The 23,841-nt window shown below is 47.6% G+C and overlaps 1 protein-coding gene across 1 annotated transcript in view; it reads right to left on the reverse strand.

The window, feature by feature from the left end:
* Positions 1-23,841, reverse strand: part of CACNA1A (calcium voltage-gated channel subunit alpha1 A) — a 421,027-nt gene that overhangs the window by 99,200 nt on the left and 297,986 nt on the right. The window contains exons 13-20 of the mRNA XM_032265882.1: positions 18,422-18,631; positions 13,213-13,325; positions 9,531-9,643; positions 9,234-9,365; positions 8,890-8,962; positions 4,577-4,694; positions 4,355-4,422; positions 1,365-1,471 (exon numbers count right to left, since the gene is read on the reverse strand). Coding sequence (XP_032121773.1) covers positions 1,365-1,471; positions 4,355-4,422; positions 4,577-4,694; positions 8,890-8,962; positions 9,234-9,365; positions 9,531-9,643; positions 13,213-13,325; positions 18,422-18,631 — 934 coding nt within the window. The remainder of the gene's footprint in view (positions 1-1,364; positions 1,472-4,354; positions 4,423-4,576; positions 4,695-8,889; positions 8,963-9,233; positions 9,366-9,530; positions 9,644-13,212; positions 13,326-18,421; positions 18,632-23,841) is intronic.

The following is a 23,841-nucleotide window of genomic DNA, read 5'->3' on the forward strand; positions in this document are numbered from 1 at the left end:
GTCCCAGCCTCCTCTGCTCAGGAACCCTCCACGGCTCCCACCTACCTAGGGGCAAAAGCCAAGTCCTCCCCATGACCCACAAGGTCCAGGCCCTGTGTCATCTGCCTGTCACCTCGTTGCCTTCACCTTCCCACACTTACCATTCCAGTCACACAGGCCTCCTTCACATCAGGCACGTTCCTGCCTCACAGCCTTTGCCTATGCCGTTCCCTCTGCCTGGGATGCTCTTCCCCAGGCCCCCCATGGCTCCTCCCTCCCTCCTTCAGGCCATGTAACATTCTAGGTGAGCAGCCCCCAGCCTTTTTGGCACGGGGGGCCAGCTTTGTGGAAGACAGTTTTTCTACAGACCCAGGTGTAAGGGGTGGTTTTGGGATAAAACTGTTTCACCTGAGATCATCGGGCATTAGATTCTCATAAGGAGCAGGCAACCTAGGCTCTTCTTCCAGCCTCAGATGATCCTCCCCCACATGCACAGTTCACAATAGGGCTCGTGCTCCTGTGAGAATCGAATGCTGCCCCTGATCTGACAGCAGGTGGCGCTCGGGCGGTAATGAGCCTGTGCCCACTGTTCACCTCCTGCTGTGCCGCCTGGCTCCCAACAGGCCTCGGACTGGTACCAGCCCACAGGCCAGGAGTTGGGGACGCCTATTCTAGGTGATGCCTTCCCTGACAACTTTGTTTAAAATGACAGCTCTCTTCACTTCTGTCATTTTCTATTTCCCTCCCTACTTTCTCTGTAGTTCCATCACCTTCTTTTTTAATTTTTTTTTTTTTCTTTTGAGACGCAGTCTCACTCTATCGCCAGGCTGGAGCGCAGTGGCGGAATGCCGACTGTGACTTCCATTTTCTGGGTTCAAGCAATTCTTCTGCCTCAGCCTCCCCAGCAGCTGGGACTACAGGCATGCACCACCACGCCCAGCTAATTTTTTGTATTTTTAGTAGAGATGGGGTTTCACCATGTTGGCGAGGATGGTCTTGATCTCTTTACGTCGTGATCTGGCCCCCTTGGCCTCCCAAAGTGCTGGGATTACAGGCGTGAGCCACGGCACCTGGCCCCATCACCTTCTATCACAATACATACTTTATCTCATTTATTGACTTTCTCCCTTGCTAGAACTGCTACACACAGGTGGGATTTTTGTTTTCTCTTTGTTAATACTGTATCCCCAGAAATGAGAACAGTGCTGGGTACATAATAGCTGCTAACTAAATATTTATTGAGTGAAAGCAGGTGGAAGGACAAGAAGTGTCCCTTCCTAAAGCTCAGTTCTGTCAAGGACCACGCTGACTCCTTCCCAAATCTGTGCCTGGGAGAGTGTGGAGGCTGAGCAGCATGGAGGCACCCAGGGATTCGGGGCACTTACACAGCGATGGACATGTTGGCTGCCGACAGAGGACTCACTTCCGCCACCTCTTTGGCTTTCTGTAGAGCAAGTTTCTGGCTGGCTGCTTCTTCTTCCTCTTGTTCATCCTAAAAGGCACATGGAATCTCTGTTCACAAAACATGAACTAGGCCTTGGGGACTCACTTCTGACCCTGTTGCTGACCAGGGGCAACATCTGAAACGGGTTCGGCCTGAGTATCGACCAATCAGAACCAAGGCTCCCCAAGGGGAATGGGTACCTGCTATTGGTTAAGTGTACTGCTATCCCCTCTGTGTATAAGCTTGACGTCTAACTCAGTCTGAGGTTTAACACACAGCCAGAAGATAAAAGATAGAAATGTCCCTTCTCTTTTTACAATGAAGACTTTTAATGCAGCCTGTTTTTGTTTTTTTTCCTTTGTTTTCAGAGACAGAGTCTCCCTTGGTTGCCTAGGCTGGAGTGCAGTGGCACAATCATAGCTCACTGTGACCTTGAACTCCTGGGCCCAAGCAATCCTCTCACCTCTGCCTCCCAAGCAACTGGGACTACAGGTGCATGCCACTATGCTCAGATACATTTAAGTTTTTTTTTTTTTTTTTGGTAGAGACAGGGTCTCACTATGTTGCCCAGACTGGTCTTGAACTTTCAGCCTCAAACGATCTCCCACCTCGGCCTCCCAAAGTGCTGGGATTATAGGCATGAGCCACCGTGCCTGGCCCCTGCATCCTGTCTTAATGAGCCGGAAAGCAATGCAAAGGTTTTCCTCTCGCTAGGCTTTCTCAGCCATGGGAACTCTCTGAACCAAGTTTCAAAAAATACTCAACTAGCTTCACACACAGAAAAGCCTGGCACCCGATGGCCCATGCCGTGCACTGTCAAACAGCCCCCAGAAGGAGAATCAGGAGAGGAATTCACATTCCCAGCCCCCGTGACAGGAAGGCAGCGGGGAGAGGAGAGCAGGGCACCCGGGCTACAGCCAGCTGCCCCGGGTGCTGCTGCCCACTGGTGGTTAGGTTCAGAGAGGAGGAGAATGGGGGAAGATGTTTTAAAAATACATACAGAAAAAGACGTTTTTGGACTTTAAATCCTTCTTCAGCCTTCATGCGGGGCCTCATTTGTAAAACAGAAAAGCCAACAAAGAAAAAGCAACGAGAAAGAAACGGCCAGAAATGAACCCGCCCGTAAGAAAAGTCACGCCGCCGCAGGGCAGCTCTCCCGCTGTGCTCCAAATCACTGTAATAGGGAGCAACCTTACCACCCTGGAAATGGTCAGATCAGGGCACTGTCAGGGACAACATGGAGATGGCATCCGGCTGGCCACCCTGCTCTCGTAGGGCTACCCTGCCCCTCTGGCACCATTGCCAGCATTTTTCAGAGCCAGGTCTCTGAAGTATCTGCCTCAGAAAACACTTAAAACGCAGATTCCCAGGCTCCCCGAAGAATTTATAGAACCAGGGTTGGGCCCTGGAATCTGCATTTCCCACAGGTTCCCAAGTGAGTATGAAACAGGCTCAAACTCAAGCAACTGGTACACAGCACTTAAGAGCACAGGCTGCAGGCCCAGATGGCTTGGGTTCAAATCCTAGCTCCACAACTCACTGCTGTGTGACCTTGAGCAAGTCTCTCAACCTCTCTGTGCCACCCATTCCTCATCTAAAATTCCAACCCTCCCCGACTTTCTCTACTGCATTTTCCTCTCTGACATTTATTACCATCTGACAAGCCAGGTATATTTACAAATGTATCTTGTTTCTTGACTGTCTCCCCACTTGAACCCTGCTCCACGAAGGCAGGGATTTTTGCCTCTTTTTTGTTCACTACTGCATCCTTAAGTCCTAGACCAGGGCCTCTGGCACGGTAGGTGCTCATTAAGTGTTTATTGATGATGAAATCTGTAAAATGGGGCTCAGAGAACTTGCCTCCTTAGGTTTCCATGAGGATTGAATAGGATTAAAAACACAAATGACCAAGATATGCTTGTGAGATCAATGAAAGAGAGAACGTTAGGTGTGGACAGGAATGTCCACACCTCCCAGGAGGTGAACGAGCTGGCCTTTCTCCCTCCCCCCTCCTACCGCCCTGCTCTGCTGCACCAGCCCCTGAGCACGGGCTCTTGCAACTTGGATGAGCTCATGGCTGGATCAGCCCTTGGCTCAGCCATGCCAGCCGGCTCCCCGGTGGCCAGGCTCGTGGCCGTGTGCTTGGGATGGCAGAGACTTCCGCTTCCCTCCGGTGGGAGCTGGGGCCGGGAAACTCTCTCTCCCTCCTGCCAGGGCCGGCAGATGGAGCGTTGGCAACGTCTGCTTAGTTTGGTTCAATTTCACAAACATGTCCTGAACACTTCGAGGCACTGGAGGTGGGGCTGCAATGCTGGGGGAGACCCCAGGGCTGACAGGAAGACCCTGTACCTGTTACGTGTAATCTTAACTTCATAGGGTCCTTGGGGAGAGGCTTAGGCTGGGCCCAGGCTAGCTCTTAACATGCTGAGCTTGGTTAAGGGAAGGGGAGGCTCCAGCAGGAAGCCAGAGGGAGAGAGAAAGTGGGGACATTTAATGGCCATTCCATCTGTGCCTTGCCATGGTTCTGGGTCCCCTAAGGTCACAGGGCTGGTGGCAGCCCTTTTTCCTTGGCCCAGCTCTGGCTGGGTCCCCATAACAGCACCCCCTCTCCCACCCACTAGCCTGGGGGCTACACCGTTCCTCGGAAGCCCTGCTTACTCCCTGCAAATGGTCTTTTGGTTGAGTTTGCTATCTGTCCCCTGCAGCGACCTCACTGCCTTCCCCCTTCCCACCCTCTTGGCTGTAGAATTTGCTTGATAAGGGACAGTCTGTTTCTGGGAGTGGGGGAGAGGCGCCTTCTCTTTGCACGGTGCATCCCGGGCAAAAGCTCGGACCCCGTTCCCATGCCCCCACCCCCACTCCCACTCCCGTCCTGATCTGCCACGGGCAGGTGGCAACTTTGCCAGAGAAACAGCCTCCCACCGCCTCCACCTTGGTGAGCTCCTGGGCGTTGGCCAGATTGTCCACAGCGATGGCCAAGAACACATTCAGGAGGGTGTCTGTAAATGTCTGAGTCAGGAAAAGCAACCCCTGGTGGGACACCACTTGGGCCCTGGGTATCTGGGTCTCTCAGTACCCTCCCTGGAGCCCCTCCCACCTCTCCTCTGCCAGAGAGGTCCAGGCCTGCCCCATCTCTCCCTCCACGAAGGATACAGTTCCCGAAGAGTGTCAGTACAATGAAATAGATGGAGAACACCATGCCGCCCTGCACGCCCCCCTGAGACTTGATCCCGTCGTACATGACCTCGTTCCAGTCTTCGCCCGTCAGGATCTGAAAGGGGAGCAAAAAACACACAGCCAACCCCCCTCTCAGCCACGGGGCCCTTGGAGACGCAGCTGTGGAGCCGGAATCCGCCCACCCCATCCCCAAGCCCAGGAGGTCTTTAACCATCCTGCCTGGTTTGTGGAGCCAGACGCTGTGTTGCCTTCTCCTTGGCTTTCCTCTTTGTGAGTAGAAAGGGCTGTTTCTGCCTCAGGGGGCTCTTAGCCTGGCTTCTAGGAAAATGGAACCCTGGGGGAGTCACAAACTCTCCTGTCACTCTGTCTTACTTGATGTGATTAAGGGGATTTGTGTCCCCCTCCAAATTCACCTGTTGAAGCCCTAATTCATAATGGGATTGTATTTGGAGATGGGGCCTCTGGAAGGTAACTGGGGTTAGATGAGGTCATGGGGGACTGCATGATGGTATTAGTGCCCTTATAAGAACAGGAAGAGACCGTGCCATGGCTCATGCCTGTGATCCCAGTACTTTGGGAGGCCAAGGTGGGAGGATCACTTGAGGCCAGGAGTTCAAGATTACCTGGGCAATTTAGCAAGACTCCATCTTTTTTTTTTTTTTTTTTTTTTTTTTTTTTTTTGAGATGGGGTCTTGCTCTGTCATGAAGGCTGGAGTGTAGCCGCGCAATCTTGGCTCACCGCAACCGCCGCCTCCTGGGTTCAAGCTATTCTCCTGCCTCAGCCTCCCAAGCAGCTGGGATTACAGGCACCCGCCACCACACCAGGCTAATTTTTGTATTCTTAGTACAGATGGGGTTTCACCATATTGGTCAGGCTGGTCTCGAACTCCTGACCTGGTGATCCACCTGCCTCAGCCTCCCAAAGTGCTGGGATTACAGGCATGAGGTACTGTGCCCAGCCCCAAGACCCCATCTTTGCAAAAAAATTAAAAAAGATTAGCTGGATGTGTGGGGGTGCACATTTGTAGCCCCAGCTACTCAAAGGGCTGAGGTAGGAGGATCATCTGAACCTGGGAGTTTGAGGCTGCAATGAGCTATGACTGCAATACTGCACTCCAGCCCGGGTGACCAAAAAAAAAACACCAGATTTTTTTTGGAGATTTTTGTCTCAAAGAAAGAAAAAAAGAAAGAAAGAGAACAGGAGGAGACACCAGAATTCTCTGTCTGCCATATGAGGACGCAGCAAGAAGGTGGCTATCTGCGAGCCAGGAAGAGAGCCCTCACCAGGAACTAACCCTGCTGACACCATGATCTTGGACTTCCAGCCTCCAGAGCTGTAAGAGGACAAACGTTTCCTATGTAAGACACCCAGTCTGTGGTATTCTGTTATGGCAGCCTGAGCAGGCTAAGACAGGATTTTTAATATTTACCTATGTGCCTCGTGTGGTCATGGTGATGATTAAATACGCTACTACATGGATAGCACAAATGTAGCACAAGGCCATGTTCGGGGTCCCCCTGCCTGAGGCAGACCATGGAAGAAGGGTTCAGGTGCAAGGGGTGTATCTGGGAGGTGATCTCAGGAAGCACCAGTAGGGAGAGGAGAAGTGAGAAAGGGAAGAGAGGGCGGAACATAAAGAGTATGTGATCAAGCAAGTTTCCACTGCAGGGAACCGGGCTTGGTCTTGCTGGGGAGCTCTGAGGGGGTCATACCACCTGAGGATGAGGGAGCTGGGGCATTTATCCAGCAACGGCTGCTCCTTTTAGGATGTGCTGCAAAAGATTCACAGTACTACTGGACTGCCGTTCCCTGGGGGCAGGGCAGGGGACCAGAGAAAGACCAAGGCAAAGGATTAATGTGTTGACTGAAGTTTTGCTGATGCATACTGAAAGAACCAAGTGGATATTCAAATAGCACCTACACGTTCCTTTAAAAAAAAATCCAACTTCCTTCCCTTCTACCCATAGTTCCATGAGGATAAAGTAAATGTTAAAGAACTCCAAAAACATTAATCTGTGAAAACAGGGCTTCTTAGCCTCAGCCCTGCTGATATTTGGGGCTGTCCTGTAAATTGTAGGGATTTGAGCAGCATTCCTAGTCTCCACCCACCAGATGTCAGGAGCACCCCTTCCCCAGCTGTGACAAACAGTGCTTGCAGGCATTGCCACACACCCGTGGAGGGCAGACTTGCTCTTGGGTGAGAACCTCTGAGCTAAAGATATGAGCAGTGATCAGCGCTATTCATAATCGCGTCTGTGGGGGCTCAGAACTTCCCTTCATGGAGTGTTTCCTCTTCAACTCCCTGTCTAGGGGTCTCATTTAGAAACTACCTCCCCAGGAGAAGGAGAGAGTGAAGTCACGTTTTCTATACACTCTCTGTCCCCCAAAGAGAAAGAATCCACCAGAGGTGCTCTGAAGGTCCAGGCCGGGCCAGTCCCCAGCCTCAGGGAATGTGCCCACATGGAGGCAGAAGCTGCTTTGGGTTGATCACTCAAGGTCAATCCCTTCACCCTGGAATATGAGACCAATGTATCTTCAGATTTCATGGGTATATTAGCCACGTCTTTTTTTTTTCTTTCTTTTTTTAAGAGACAGGGTCACAGGGTCTTGCTCTGTGACCTGGGCTGGAGCTCACTGTGGCCTCGAACTCCTGGGCTCAAGCAATCCTCCTGCCTCGGTCTCCCAAACTGCTGAGATTACGGGCACAAGCCACGTAACTGGCCTAGCCGTGTATTTTATTTTCCTGATTCTGATGCATCTGAGGCCTTGCTGACTACGGAGGGTCTACCAGGTCTGGCACTAGCCGGTCCCTAGATGTTGTAAATAATTTAGCCCTGAGCAGGCTTTTCAATGCAAACCAACCAACATCTCAACTAGCCCATATCCTTTATCTTCCCAGTGCTATCCACCTGCCCTAACCACCCCAGGGCCAGGTCCTAGACAAGCCAGAACAGCTCGTCTGCCCCAGAGCCCACTGAAACGATCCAAACGAGCCAGTCCTGAGCTTGTTACTCTGCCTTACCCATTCCTTCCCATGGAAACCACAGTCAGTGCTCTTGTCCACATTTTCCTTTTCTTTCTTTCTGCTTTCTGTCTGACCCTGTGGCTTCCTTGACTGGTCCTGCATGGTTTGCTCCTTCTCTGAGGATGTGTGAGTGTAACAAACTTTCCTTTCTTTTTTGAGACAGGGTCTTGCTGTCACCCAGGCTGGAGTGCAGTGGTGTGATTATAGCTCATTGCAGCCTCAAGCTCCCGGGCTCAAGTGACCCTTTTGCTTCAGCCACCCCAGTAGCTAGGAGGTGTACACCACCATGCCCAGCTAATTAAATTTTACATTTTTGTAGAGACAGAGTCTCTCTCTCTTTTTTTTTTTTTTTTTTTTCAGATGAAGTTTCGCTCTTGTTGCCCAGGCTGGAGTGCAATGGCACGATCTCGGCTTACCACAACCTCTGCCTCTGGGGTTCAAGCAATTCTGAATTCTGCTGCCTCAGCCTCCAGAATAGCTGGGGTCACAGGCATGCGCCACCATGCCCGGCTAATTTTGTATTTTTGGTAGAGACATGGGTTCTCCATGTTGGCCAGGCTGGTCTCAAACTCCCGACCTCAGGTGGTCTGCCTCCCAAAGTGCTGAGATTACAGGCATAAGCTACCACGTCTGGCAGGGAAAAAGTCTCACTACATTGCTCAGGCTGTTCTCAAATTCCTGGCCTCAAGTCATCCTCCTGCCTTGATCTGCCAAAGTGCTTTTATGTTTTTTGAGATGGAGTCTTGCCCTGCTGCCCAGGCTGGAGTGCAGTGGTATGATCTTGGCTCACTGCAATCTCTGCCCCCGGGATTCAAGCAATTCTTGTGTTTCGGTCTCCCTAGTAGCTGGGATTACAGGCACCCACCACCATGCCCAGCTCATTTTTGTATTTTTAGTAGAGATGGGGTTTCACCATGTTGGCCAGGCTGGTCTCGAACTTCTGATCTCAAGTGATCTGCCCATCGGGGCTTCCTAAAGTGTTGGAATTACAGGTGTGAGCCACCACACCTGACCAAAGCCCTGGGATTATAGGTGTGAGCCACCGTGCCCAGTCACAAACTGTCTTTCCAATGACATTCATCTCCTGATCTGTTACCCTCACCATTATCTGAACAATGATGATCATAAAATCCGTATTTTAAAGCAGTGTGAAAAGGCAAGGTAGAGAAGGAGGAGTTCAGGGAAGCCCCTTGGGTGTGGAGTGAGCACTTTCATCTCTGACACTGAGAGGTGTCGGCCCGTGGGGCCAGGTGAAGGCCGTACCTGAAACACCGTCATTATTGCTGCTGGAAAAGTATCGAAGTTGGTGGGAGGAGTCCCTTCATCGAAATTAAACCTGCAGGGAGGACACGGACATTTCACGTTGGCCCCACCCCAGGTGCTCTGAGGGTGTGGCTCAGCATCTCATCTCCAAGGAAACGCACGTCTCCATCATCTCTGTCCCCAGGAAACCCTGAGTGGTACCCAGGCCCTGCCCGTCTGGGTGACTGCAACGGGTGTCTGGGCTACGAGGAAGGCAGCCTGCATGTTGGAGGGGAGTGTGGGTTTCTGGATGCCCCGAGCTGGACCCCAGGGAAGCAGGAGTCGAGTTCCTGTGAAGGACTTACTGGCCGCCAAAGAGCTGCATTCCCAAAAGGGCAAAGACGACAATGAATAGGAAGAGGAGGAACAACAAGCTGATGATGGACTTCATGGAATTGAGGAGAGAGACGACCAGGTTTCTGAGAGATGCCCAGTACCTGTTGACAGAGGTCGGGTGAGGAATCAGGCCAGGCGGGGGAGGCAGGGGCCCCGGAGTCAGCCCTCGAAGCACGAGGCTCACCTTCCCAACTTTCTGGAGGCACCCCCACCATGTCCCCCATCCCCACCCCCTGTACCGATGTCCAGGGACCCCGAAGACTTACTTTGTGACTTTGAAAATACGCAATAACCTGAGGGCTCGTAACACACTGATTCCGAAGGATGTGCCAGGTTTTATGACGGCCCAGATAACCTCGAAGATGCTCCCAATGATAACCTAGAGCAGAGGACCTGGTCTCACGTCCAGGGACAGCGTCTGGGCTCCAGAGCTGGCAAGCATTTCCTAGGCGCCAACCTTGCAAGAAGCTGGCCCAACTCCTACCTCCAAATGGAAGCTGGGTGAGGAACCCTGACCTCCACATTCACCCATTCATTTATCTATGGAGAACAGGTCTCACTGTGTCACCCAGGTTGGAGTGCAGTGGTGCGATCACAGCTCACTGCAGCACTGACCTCCTGGGCTCAAGTGATTCTCCTACCTCAGCTCCTGTGTACCACCACACCTGGCTAATTTAAAAACATTTTTAGAGAGATGGGATCTCGCTAGTATTGCCCAGGCTGGTTTCAAACTTCTGGGCTGAAGCTACCCTCTGGCTTTGGCCTCTCCAAGTGTTGGCCTCCTACTCTGGCTTCCCAAAGCATTGAGCCACTGCACCTGGCCTTTTTTTTATTTATTAAGAGCTCACACAGACCTGATAATTCCTGGAACACAAAATTACAAAGTGAATGTTCATGGAACTACTACCTATATCAAGAATTAAGACAAGGCTGGGTGCAGTGGCTCATGCCTGTAATCCCAGAACTTTGGAAGGCCGAGGTGGGTGGATCACTTGAGCCCAGGAGTTCAAGACCAGCCTGGGTAACATAGGGAAACCCTGACTCTATCAAAAAAAAAAAAAATTAGCCAGCCATGGTGGCATTGTGCCTGTAGTTCCAGCTACTTAGGAGGCTGAGAAGAGAGGATCGCTTGAGCCCAGGAATTTGAGACAGCAGAAAGCCACGATCCTGCCATTGCACTCCAGCCTGGGCAACAGAGAAAGACTCTACCTCAACAACAACAACAACAAAAACCCCACAAAAAACAAACCAAAGGAACACGTGGATACCCTCGAAGCTTCCAGAGACACTGTGATGTAACTACCATCCGAATTTTGTAATAACCATTTTCTTACCTTTAAACAAAATTAACGTGAAATTCACATAACATAAAATTAACACTCTGAATTACACAATTTGGTGGCATTTAGGTACATGCACAATATTCTGCAAATATCACCTCTATCAAGTTCCAAAACATTTTCATCACCCCAAAAGGAGGCCCTGTCCCCATCAGCAGTCACTCCCCTCTCTCCCTCCCCCAGACCCTAGCAACCACTAATCTACTTTCTGTCTCTATGGATTTGCTGACTCTGGACATTTCATACAAATGGAATTATGCAATACTTGGCCTTTTGTGTCTGATTTCTTTTACTGAACATCGTGTTTTCAAGGTCCCTGCCTTTTCAAAGTATCCAAGTATCATCCTTAAAATATATAGTTTAAGGCCGGGTATGGTGGCTCATGCCTGTAATCCCAGCACTTTGGGAGGCCGAGGACGGTGGATCACTTGATGTCAGGAGTTCGAGACCAGCCTGGACAAATTGGTGAAACCCCGTCTCTACTAAAAACACAAAATTAGCCGGTTGTGTTGATGCATGCCTATAATCTCAGCTACTTTCAGGGCTGAGGTGGGAGAATTGTTTGAAACCGGGAGATGGAGGTTGCGGTGAAGTGAGATTGTGCGATTGTGCCACTGCCCTCCAGCCTGGGCAATAGAGTGAGACTCTGTTTAAAAAAAAAAATTGTACATATATATATAGAGAGAGTTTGATTTTGTCCACTTGAACTTGGCATGAACTGTATGGACTTAGGTTGTCAGCTTCTGCCTCCTCCTGTGCCATGTTACACAGGTGAGATTCTTGTTGCTGGGCATGGCTGTTGCTGCTGGGCTTTCACTGTTCCAGAGTATTTGGTTACATAGATATGCCACAAAATATTTATCTAGTCTACAGCAAAAGGATACATCATGGATATTGGGACTTGGAACTATTACAGACAAGGCTGTTCAAGGCATTTGTTCATTTTTCTTTTTTTTTTTGAGACAGAGTCTCACTCTATCGCCCAGGATGGAGTGCGGTGGCACAATCTCAGCTCACTGCAGCCTCTGCCTCCTGAGTTCAAGCGATTCTCCTGCCTCAGCTTCCCAAGTAGCTGGGGTTACAGGCGTGCACCACAACGCCTGGCTAATTTTTATAGTTTTTAAGGTAGAGACGGGGTTTCACCATGTCGGCCAGGCTGGTCTCAAATTCCTGACTTCAGGTGATCCACCTACCTCGGTCTCCCAAAGTGCTGGGATTACAGGTGTGAGCCACTGTGCCTGGCCTACTTTTATTTTTTAGAGATAGGGTCTCACTCTATTTCCCAGGCTGCAATACAGTGGTGTGATCATAGCTCACTGTAGCCTCAAACTGTGGGGGCGATCCTCCCACCTCAGCCTTCTGAGTAGCTGGGAATACAGGTGTGTATCACCACACTTGGCAAATTTTTTTTTTTTTTGGTAGAGACAGGGTCTTGCTCCCAAATAGCTGAGGCTACAGGCATGAGGCATCACACCCGGCTTCCTTTTCTTTTTAATAGAAATTAGTTTTATTCTTTAAACACTTGGATCATTTATGTAGGAATTGTTTGTTTGTATGTATTTTGTTTTCTCCATGATAATTTTCTATAATGGCAGAAAACAGTACAACATTCAGTTATTATAATTATTATTATTATTATTATTATATTTTTGAGACAGAGTTTCACTCATGTTACCCAGGCTGGAGTGCAATGGCGCGATCTCGGCTCACTGCAACCTCCGCCTCCTGGGTTCAAGCAATTCTCCTGCCTCAGCCTCCTGAGTAGCTGGGATTACAGGCATGCACCACCATGCCCAGCTAATTTTTTGTATTTTTAGTAGAGACGGGGTTATTAAGCCTTTCTGAGACCAACAGGACTGTGGTGAATGATTACGGCTGCCCTGGGCCAGGCGTTCTCCGCTTATTTGCTAACAACCTTAATTTCATTTCCAGCTGCAGGATGGGGACATTCTGGCCCGTGTCTCGTAGATGAGACTTTCTAGGATGAATTCCGAGCAATGGAGTGCTGGGCCACATCTCTATCTTGTAGTTTTTGCCCTGGTTCGATGAGGAGGATTGGATGTAGATTATTGCCAAGGATTTAGCTTTTGTTTTGGTTGGTGTGTTACTGGGTGTTCATCACATTAAAAAAATAAACTAATTAACTGAGTAATTCACAAAATAACAATGGATCATAATGGTCCCATAACACTAGGGTATTGTAATCTAACAATTATGCTTCATCTAATTCTACATGACTGAAAGGAAAAAAAGAAATAGAAAGCATAATGACGTCCTATTTGTAATCCTGAAGTTAGGTACTTAGCTGGAATGACACAGGCAACCCATCTAAGGCCTGGCTTTTCTCCCAACTTGGAAAACTTGTCTTATGTCCCCCACTTAGCTTTCCAAAGGGGTCTATACATTTTCCTCCCGCTGGCAGTGGTTGGGAGTTCTGGGTACCCTGTATCCTCACCAGTGTTTGGGACTGTTTCTTCATTCCTTCTGCATCCATCTGAGTCTTTTATATTCAGGGACAACTTTACCTTTCCCCCTTTAATATGCCCAGCTATCTGTCATTCCAGGCAAGAGCTGGAGAAATGAACTTCTTAGAAACAAGAGCACTTACCCCACAGTCAAAGCAGTTGAAGGAAGAGTGGAAGTAAGGCCGCGTCCCAAGCCCATACATTTTTATAAACATTTCGGACATAAAGAGTCCTAAGAAAATGAATTCTGCATAGTCTACAAGGGAGAAGGAGGAAACAGAAAGGAGGTTAGGCTTGCTGAGGGTAGGGGTTCCAAGTGGCTCTGACTTTCCTTTTATTATTATTTTTTAACTTTTTATTTTTTGTAGAGATGAGGTCTTCCTATGTTGTTAGGCCAGTTTCAAACTCCTGGCCTCAAACGGTTTCCCCGATTTGGCCTCCCACATGCTAGAATTATGGCATGTGTCACCACACCCAAAATTGGACTTATCCTATTTTTTTTTTTCTTTTTAAAATTTTTATGTGGAGATGGGGGTCTCACTGTGCTGCTCAGGCTGCTCTTGCACTCCTGGCCTCAAGTGATCCTCCTAGCTCAGCCTCCCAAATTGCTGTGATTACAGATATGAGCTACTGTGCCCATGCTCTGCCTACGGTGTCCTTTCCATGGGCCTCAGTTTCCCTTCTGTTAAAAAGGAAGAGCTGGCTGGGCATGGGGGCTCACGTCTATAATCCCAACACTTTAGGAGGCTGAAGCAGTCAGATCAACTGAGGTCAGCCGTTTGAGACCAGCCCGGCCAACAGGGCAAACCCCATCTCTATTAAAAATACAAAAATTAGCTGAGTGTGGTGAGGCACATCTGCAAACCCAGCTACCTGGGAGGCGGAGGCACGGGAATCACTTGAACCTGGGAGGTGGAGGTTGCAGTGAGTCAAGATAGGGCCACTGCACTGCAGCCTGGGTGACAAAGCAAAACCCTGTCTACAGAAAAAAAAAAAAAAGAGCCACAATTGTGCTCTACCCTCCAACCAGCAAGCCAACCGACCTCAGGCCAATCTTAAAAGGGATGAGAAAAACTTCAGTGGATCTCCACCTTGTAGTTTTTGCCCTGGTTTGAAAAGAAGGACTGAATATAGATTATTTGCAGGGACTTAGCTTTTATGTTGATTGGTGGGTTCCCGGGTGTTTATCACATTTAAAAAACAAACTAATTAACTGAATAATTCACAAAATAACAATGGACCATAATGGCCCCATAATGCCAGGGTGTTTTGATCTAACAATTATACCTAATCTATTCCTACATGACTGAGCTCCAAAGGAAAAAAAAAAAGAAATAGAAATCATAATGAAGCCGTATTTGTAATCCTGAAGTTAAGTACTTAGTTGGAGTGACACAGGCAACCCATCTAAGGCCTGGCTTTTCTCCCAACTCAGAAAATTTGTCTTATGTCCCCTAGAAATCCTTTGTTGCTTGTGATCTAAAAGTCTTGCGTAAGACAAAGACTTTTGTTCTTTGGTGAGAAAGCATAAAAGCAAATGCCTCAGGCAGGGGTAAAACATGGATATGCATTTGCTCCAGCAAATAAATGACTGATATCAGATCCCTTTCTGAGAGGGCTTTCTTGGTGGGGTAGGAAGAGAAGAGGAGTTAGGAAGGGGTTGGGTACTTACTTAATGGATAGAAAGGAGAGATGAAGGTTTCTGAGGAGAAGAAAGCATATAGAAAGAAAAGACAGAGGATTGAAACTGACTTCCAAGAATTTCATATAATTAATCATGGCCACATAGCTAATTGCGTTTGGTTGTCATGGTTTGAATGTTTGTGTCCCCTCCAAAATTCACACTGAAACTTAATTGCCAGTGTAATGGCAACATGAGGTGGGGCCTTCAGCAGGTGATTAAGACATGACAGTGGAGCTCTCATGAATGAGATTAGGTGCCTTATAAAAGAGCTTGACAGAGGAACTTTGTCCCTCTTGCTTCTCCACCTTCTGCCATGTGAGGACCCAGTGTTTCTCCCTTCCAGAGGATACAGTGCTCAAGGTGCAATCTTAGAAGCAGAGAGCAGCCTTCACCAGACAAGCAAACCTGCCAAGGCCTTGATCTTGGACTTCTCAGCCTTCAGAACTGTGAAAAAATAAATTTCTGTTCTTATCAAATTACCCAGTCTCAGGTAATTTGTTACAGCAGCACAAATGAACTAAGACAACTGTCAGGGGTTTTGCTCTATCATGCTTTTAAGAGGTGTTCTGAACTGACCGTCAAAGTCCTTCACACTTACTTATCACCATTTCTTCTTATTTATAGGACACTAAGAGATCCTAGTGTCTGAGGAAAACTCTGGGTCCCTAAGACCAAAATATCAGCAAAAGAAGTCTGTTCATAACATATGATACATTTGAAGACCCACCAGAAGTAACTCCGGGAGGACTGAAGAGTTTCTGAGATCTTGTTCCTCAGTTACCATGGAAACATGACAGCAAGTGATGCACAAGACTTGAAAGAATTACTTATCTATAAGAATTACTTATCCATTGCATTGTTGGATCTGGAAGAACTTTCAGGACCATTGAATCCAGTTTCCACCACATAGATGGGAGTCTGAGACCCAAAGAAACAACTGTACTTCACTGATTCCAAGACATACTTTTTTTTTTTTTTTTTTTTGAGATGGAGTCTTGCTCTGTCATCAGGCTGGAGTGCAGTGGCAAGATTTCAGCTCACTGCAATCTTTGCCTCACGGATTCAAGCAATTCTCCTGCCTCAGCCTCCCGAGTAGCAGGGATTATAGGCACGTGCCACCACACCCAGCCAAGTTCTGCATTTTTAGGAGAGACAGGGTTTCACCACGTTGGCCAGGATGGTCTCTATCTCCTGACCTCGTGATCTGCCCACCTTCGCTTCCCAAAGTGCTGGGATTACAGGCATGAGCCACCACACCCAGCAAAGACATACACTTTTAAAAAATATTTTGACATCTCTGAAATTAATGTGTATCTTAAAATCAGCATGTCCTAATTTAGATGGCAGCATTTCTTAGTGGTAGATAAAATAAGAGTAAAAAAATAAATTTCTGTTCTTATCAAATTACCCAGTCTCAGGCTGGGTGAAGTGGTGCACACCTATAATCCCTGCACTTTGGGAGGCCAAGGTGGGTGTATCACTTGAGGTCAGGAGTTCAAGACCAGCCTGGCAACATGGTGAAACCCCATCTCTACTAAAAAATACAAAAATTAGTTGGGCGTGGTGGTGGGTGCCTGTAATCCCAGCTACTCAGGATGCTGAGGCAGGGATAACTGCTTGAACCCAGGAGGTGGAGGTTGCCATGAGTTGAAGTTGTGCCACTGCACTCCAGCCAGGGTGACAGAGGAAGACTCTGTCTCAAAAAAAAAAATACATAAAAATAAAAATAAATAAATAAATAAAAGAGTGCCTTATAATTGAAGATGTCTTTGATCAATGGATGATGGTAAGGACTTGTCTAATGTCGCATGGTCTTAGGAACAGGGCAGGCTTTGAGAATTCAGGTCATCTTGTATCCAGTGTATGCATCTGTCATTAGACACAGCTTGGACTCTGGAGCCCAAGTGCCTGGGTTCAAACTCTGGCTTTATCACTTACTAGCCGTGTGACTCTGGGCAATCTACTTAACCTCTCTGTGTCTCAGTTTTCTCAAATGGAAAGTGGGAATGAGTTAAGGACCTTTACAGACACTGAGGTCCCAGGCAGGAACTCTCAATCCCTTGTTCCTCAACCAGGACAGACTGTGCAAGATGATTAGTGGAGAGAATATAGGCAATTAAAAACAGAGTATTAGATGAAGTTAAAACAAGAAGTAGAGTCCTCATTTATGAGACTCCACAGGGATTAAAAACAATTACTAAGTATGAAACTAGGTCAGGGCCCTGGGAAGAAGAACTGGTTCCTGAGGGGTGTCCTGGAGGCGGGGGGGGTGTCAGCCAATGTGACTGGGAACAAGGAGGATTATAAGAAGACAATGACCTGGACTAGGCTCATGAGTCTTTCTAGGTCAAAGACTAGGCTGTCTCTTGTTGCTGTCCTAAGTCAATTCTGAACCAGGTCAGAAGGGCAGTGAATATGTTAGACAGCCAATAGACAAAAGAGGTTTTGCGAAGTCCTCACTTGGGGTCCACAAACCAAAGCCAGGGCATCCATCTGCTCCCCTCTCTATCCAATCACTACTCTTTTTATTTTATTTTCTTGAGACAGACTCTCTCTGTTGCTCAGGCTGGAGTGCAGTGGCACGATCTTGACTCACTGCAACCTTCACCTTCTAGGTTCAAGCAATTCTAGTGCCTCAGCCTCCCAAGTAGCTGGGATTACAGGTGTGTACCATCACGCCTGGCTAATTTTTGTATGTTTTATAAATACAGGGTTTTGCCATGTTGGCCAGGCTGGTCTCAAACTCCCAGCCTCAAGTGATCCACCTACTTCGGTCTCCTAAAATGCTGGGATTATATGCATGAGCTACCATGCCTGGCCCCAATCGCTGCTCTTGTTGATTTCTCAGAGCTCTTTACTTTTGAAATCCTGCTCAGACATCTCCCCATCTTTTGCTGCTTTTCCTCACCCTTACTTGGCCCTCAATTTTGATACTACCTCATTCTAACTTATACAGAATCTGGGAATAGGCCCAGAGGGCAAAGCCGTGGTGGTCCTTGTAACCTGAGGGAGAAAGGTACTCTCACAGATACTAGAGGGGATGTTCTATGAATGAATAAGGAAGCCAAAAAGGGCCGGGGAGGAAGTATTAGGTTGGTGCAAAAGCAATTGTGGGTTAAAAAAAAATGGCAAAAACCGTAATTAATTTTGTACCAACCTAACAGAAAAGAAGCAGAAGGTTTGAAAGAAGAGAGAAGCAGAGGCAGAAATAAGCAGAGAAAATGGAGGCAACATATAAGCCCCCCTTATTTCTAAGGCATTCTCTATCTCTTAACCATAAGTTATGAACATTTCCAAAGATGTGCATAAAAATTATTAATATTATATGTTTCTGTTTCTATCCATCTGTCTTATGAGCTCTGTCTTTCTCCATCTCTCTTTCAACACTCCCTTCATCAGTACCCCTCTGTCTCTCTCTTAGAAAGGAACCACAGGAGCATATGCTGGCATGAATTCCAGCTTCCAGCTCTCAGATCTAAGGGAGATGGGTTCCATCGTCATAACAGCAGCCACATTGGCCCCAGTGACAGTTACAGAAATGGCCAAATGAAAGGGCAGATTCAATGAGGACCAACGAAGATCCACATACTACCAGAGAAAGAGAAGTGAAACAAGGGTGTGAGGGAGGGATCAGGGAATTGGCAGGGGTGGGGCTAGGTGATACTCACAAAGAAAGTCGGAGAGCCACTCGGGCTGGTTGTAGTGAACAATAGCAACACACAGCGTGTTGAGAGCTACCAAACTGAGTACAGTCCAGTAGAAAGCCTGAGTTTTGACCATGCGGCGGATGTAGAAACGCATCCTCCTCTCCTTTTTGTGAAAAAAGGTCGAGTTCTCCAGCTTGGCACTTTTAATGCTGGCTCGGGCGAAGGGAGAACCTGCCAGGGAAAAGACGGAGAATGTCAGGCTCCGGCTGTTCCTGTGGAAGAAATTAACCAATGTGCAGCCCAAGTACGGATCTTAGCCAGGGGATCCATTAGTCTCTCCAGCAAGCCCTCTGGCCCGAGGGAACCATAATGACCCATGGGCTTAGTTTTGCAGAGATGGAACTTATGAGAAGACAATGTTTCTGAAAAAACAGAATTGGAAATAACCAATGAGAAAGCAGGATATCAATAGGGAGATTGAAAGCTCTCTGTTGCAGGAGCCAATCTTCCACATCTTCCACTCCCAGCCACATCTGATGCCTCTGGATGTCACACCACAGAGCAGGATAAAGCAGGGTCTCCACTCCCTGATGCAGGGGTAGGCAACAGGGCTGAACAGAACATGCTTGGAAGGCCTCCAGAAAGAGATGTGAATAAGACCCTAGTGTTCCATGGGCATTTCACTTTAGAAGTGATCACTAAGGAATAAGCTGGGTGTGTCCTCTGCCTGCAAATATTTTTGGTCTTATGCATTTATTGAGTACCTATTGTGTGCCAGGTTCTGTTCCAGGGGCTCAGGATACATCAGGCAACAGAGCCTGGACCTTGTGGGTCTGATTCTCAAAGGGGGAGAGATAGACAGTGGACATAATAAGTAAATTAACAGTGGGATGGAAAATGAAAAGTGCTATGAAAAAAAAGTTGAGGTGGATGCAGTGATATGCCTGTAATCCCAGTACTTTGGGAAGTTGGAGTGGGAGGACTGTTTGAGGCCAGGAATTTGACACCAGCCTGGGCAACGTATCAAAACATGATTTTTTAAATAACAAAAATATTTTTTTAAAAAAGTAAAGCATCATGGAGGGATTAAGAGCCCGAGAAGAGTATACAAGGCAGGCTGCAGCACTAAATTGTGTGGTCAAGGAGAGTGGGTTGACTTGTCACTTTAGTATCTTAGGTAGAGGAAACAGCAAATTTAAGGTCCTGAAGCATGAATGTACCTGCCTGACATTTTTAGGGAACAGCACAAGAAAGTCAGTGTGGCTGGAGTGGAGTAGTTGAGAGGAAAAGAGGAAGGAGATGAAGGCAGGTAGGTGACAGGCAGATCATGCAGGGCCTGGTGGACCACAAAGAGGACTTTGGCTTTTACCCTGAGTGAGATGGGAGCCATGGAGGGTTCTGAGTAGAGGAGGGATGGAACTTGACTTGGGTGTTCATAGGCAGCCTCTGGCTGCTTTTGGGGAGAGTAGACAGTGAAAGGTGAGGACTGGAGCTGGGAGACCGAGCTGGAGGTGACTGAACCCACCCAGGCAAGTGATGATGATGACGATGGATGGGGGCTGGACTTGGGCAGTGTTTAAGCAGAGAGGATTTGGGATGAATCATTTAAGGTAGATTCAATATTTGCTGATGGAACAGTGTGGGTGTGAGAGAGAGGGATTTTGGGTTTTTGGTGAACCCCTTGAGGGATGGAGCTCTCATCTACTGAATGGGCACAGGTTTAGGGGAAGGTCAGAGCTCAGTTTTGGACAGATTGAATTTACCTTCTTCTTTTTTTTTTTTTTGAGATGGATCTGGCTTTGTTGCCCAGGCTGGAGTGCAGCGGTGTGATCACAGCTCACTGCAGCCTTGAACTCCTGGGCTCCAGTGATCCTTCCACCTCAGCCTCCCAAGTAGCTAGGACTATAGTCATGTACCAACGTTCCCTCTTAACTTTTTTTTTTTTTTGGTGGCAATAAGGTCTCCCTATGTTGCCCAGTCTGGTCTTGAACTCCTTGCCTCAAACGATCCTTCCACCTCAGCCTCCCTAAGCACTGGGATTACAGCATGAACCACCATGTCCAGCCTTAAGACATCTTTTCTTATAAGCCCTCAGTCGTATTCATTTTTAGATGATTCTTCATTGATTTATTCATTCATTAGTACACTCATTCATTCTTTCATCCATCCATTTGTTCATTCATTCTTTCATTATTCTTAAATTCATTAGCACATTCATCATTCATCCACTCCTTTGTGTGTTTATCATTCATTTGTTCATGCATTCATCCATCCATTCGTCATTCATTTGCTCATCTGTTTCTCCATTCATTCCTCCATTTATCTATTCACCCATTCATCCATCCAGCACGTTTATCAAAACCACCTCACTTGCCAGACGCAGGACACAAACACCTCTGAGGAGGCCACTTCCTACCAGCAAAATTCTCGACAGAGATTTTGAGTTGGCACCCTCGGGGCCATACCGATTCATACTGAGTTTACGAAAGCTGAAATTATTGGTCCACATTTAAAAACTGGGAGGTTTTCCATGAAAATATGGATTTCAGCTTCCCCTGAATGCAAATAACAGCTGACGTTTATGGAGCGTTTAGCAGGCACCAGGCACCGCAGGGAACACGTTTGACACGACAAGCGACTTGCTCCTCCTCAGAGCCCTAGGAAGTAGGGGCCAGTGTTATCCCCATTTTACAGCCAAGGAAACAGGCTGAGAGGGGTCTAGTAACTGGTGAGGATGTGTCAAGAGGGTTCAGAGCATGTGCTCTGGGCCACCACACTGCACACCAGGGGCACATGGCCATGGGGTAGGGGCATGTGGCTATGGGGTAGGGACGTGTGGCCATGGGGTAGGGGCACATTCCACTTGGCTGCAGTTAGCCAGGCCGGGAAGGCTGTGACCTCCTTACAGGGATCGCTCTTCTCTGCAAAGACCCTTCCCCTCATGTCCACTACCTTCTCAAACCCAGGGGCAGTTCCTTATGACCCTGCTCTGCATTTCTGGCCCTAGTCCCTGAAACTCTCAAAGATGTGTCCAGATCTGTAGGTCTCCAAAAGGTTTTGCCAAAAGAAATAAGACCCTTTGGATCTTGGGGGTCGGGGGGGGGAATGTTCCACAGATTGAGGAGAGAGAGGGAGGAAGAGAGAAGAGAGAAGACAGAGAGAGAAACATATCAACCACAGCAGATAGGAGGTCCCCATCCCCCACTCCTGCTGGAGCCACACTGAAAACCTGGCTTAATCACCAACCAGGTTGGTGACCTTGGGCAGGTGACCTTGGGCAAGCCACCTTGCATCTCAGATCTCCAGCAACTCCACTGGTAAACTGGAGACAACCACACTTCCTACCTCAAAGGGCCATCCAAAGGCATAAATGAATTAATATACCTTAGCATGATGTCTGATACCTTATGATTATTGGATATAAATATAAATGTAGTACAAACTCAAGAGCTGAAATCATGCCTAGGTTCATGTGCCAGCCATTGAGAAAGTCTTTCCTGATCACTTAGCCTGGAAACACTTCCCCACAACGGGCATACAATTACCCAAAATCACCAGATGAATCCTTGGTGGTGACATACCCCTTCCCTCACCATAAAATGTTGAAGACCCTTCACTGGGAAGGGAGAATATTAACTGAACACCTACTAAGTGCTGGGCCCCATGCTGGGTACTGTCATTTCTATTAATTGCATTTCATACTCACTGTGACCCATGTTCCCTTTGTCTATACATTCCTGTCTCTCATTTTTCCCTGGGGTCTGAAATTATAATTGCAGACAATTTCCAGATTAAAAAAAATCATTTTCATAAGATGTTTTATTCAAGCCAATACATTCAAAATATTTTCATTTCAACATGGAATCAATATCAAGATGGATTCAAAAGATTTTTTTTTTTTTGAAACGGAGTTTTGCTCTTGTTTCCAAGGCTGGAGTGCAATGGCACGATCTTGATTCACTGCAATCTCTGCCTCCCGGGTTCAAGTAATTCTCCTGCCTCAGCCTCCTGAGTAGCTGGATTTACAGGCATGCACCAACACGCCTGGCTAATTTTGTATTTTTAGTAGAGATGGGGTTTCTCCATGTTGGTCAGGCTGGTCTCAAACTCGCGACCTCAGGTGATCTGCCCGCCTTGGCCTCCCAAAGTGCTGGGATTACAGGCATGAGCCACCATGCCCGGACCAGATATTTTATACTCTTTCTTTTTGTACTAAGTCTGCCAAGTCTGATGTGTTATTATGAAGTACAGAGGCTGCAGTGAGTCTAGATCATGCCATTGCACTCCAGCCTGAGCAACAGAGCAAGACTCTGTCTTGGACAAGAAAATAAATAAAGTAATTGTGCTTGTGCTACAACATTATGACAGCTATGACGTCACCAAGTTATAGGAACTTTCAGTTTCATCATATTATCTTATGGGATCACCATCATATACATGTTCAGTCACTGACCAAAATGACAATATGCAGCACGTGAGTGTAGCCGCTGCCCATACTGTGAGTTGAACTGTGTCCTCCAAAAATGTTTTTTGAAATCCTAACCCCTGGTACCTGCAAAAGTGGCCTTACTTGAAAACAGGGTCTTTGTAGGTGGTAATCAAAAGATGAAGTCAAACTTAATTAGCTAAATCCAACGACTGGTGTCTTTATAAGAGGGGAGGCAAGCTGGGTGCTATGGCTCATGCCTATAATCCCAGCACTTTGGGAGGCCAAAGTGCGCAGATCACTTGAGGTCAGGAGCTCAAGATCAGCCTGGCCAACCTGGTGAAACCCCGTCTCTACTAAAAATACAAAAATTAGCCGGTGTGGTGGCTCATGCCTGTTAATACCAGCCACTCGGGAGGCTGAACTGGGAAGATTGCTCAAACCCGGGAGGTTGAGGTTGCAGTGAGCTTTGATTGTGCCATTGTACTCCAGCCTGGGTGATGGAGTGAGATCCTGTCTCAGATAAAAAAAAAAAAAAAAAAAAAAGAAAGAAATGGCATACAGACACACAGAAAGAGGACCATATGACAACAGAGCCAGAGAATGGAATGACGCATCTATAAACCAAGGAACGCCAAGGATTGCTAGGAGCACCAGAAGCTAAGAAAACAGCCTGGAACAGATTCTCTGCTAAAACCTTCTGAGGGAACATGGTGGCTCTGCTGACACCCTGATTTCAGTTTGGACTTCCAGCCTCAAGAACTGTGAGAGAAGAAATTTCTGTGTTTTAAGCTACTGGGTTTGTGACGCTTTGTAATGGCAACTCTGGGAACTCAATACCACCCTGTATTATTAAAACCAAGTAAATGGATCCCCGTTTCTCCATATTCTCACCAGCACTTTATGATTTATCTTTTTTTTTTTTTTTGACGGAGTCTCACTCTGTTGCCCAGGCTGGAATGCAGTGGCATGATCTCTGCTCACTGCAACCTACACCTCCTGGGTTTAAACGAGA

This window comes from Sapajus apella, unplaced genomic scaffold (assembly GCF_009761245.1).
Source record: "Sapajus apella isolate SASKATOON/1434 unplaced genomic scaffold, GSC_monkey_1.0 scaffold152, whole genome shotgun sequence".
NCBI classification, from domain to species: domain Eukaryota; kingdom Metazoa; phylum Chordata; class Mammalia; order Primates; family Cebidae; genus Sapajus; species Sapajus apella.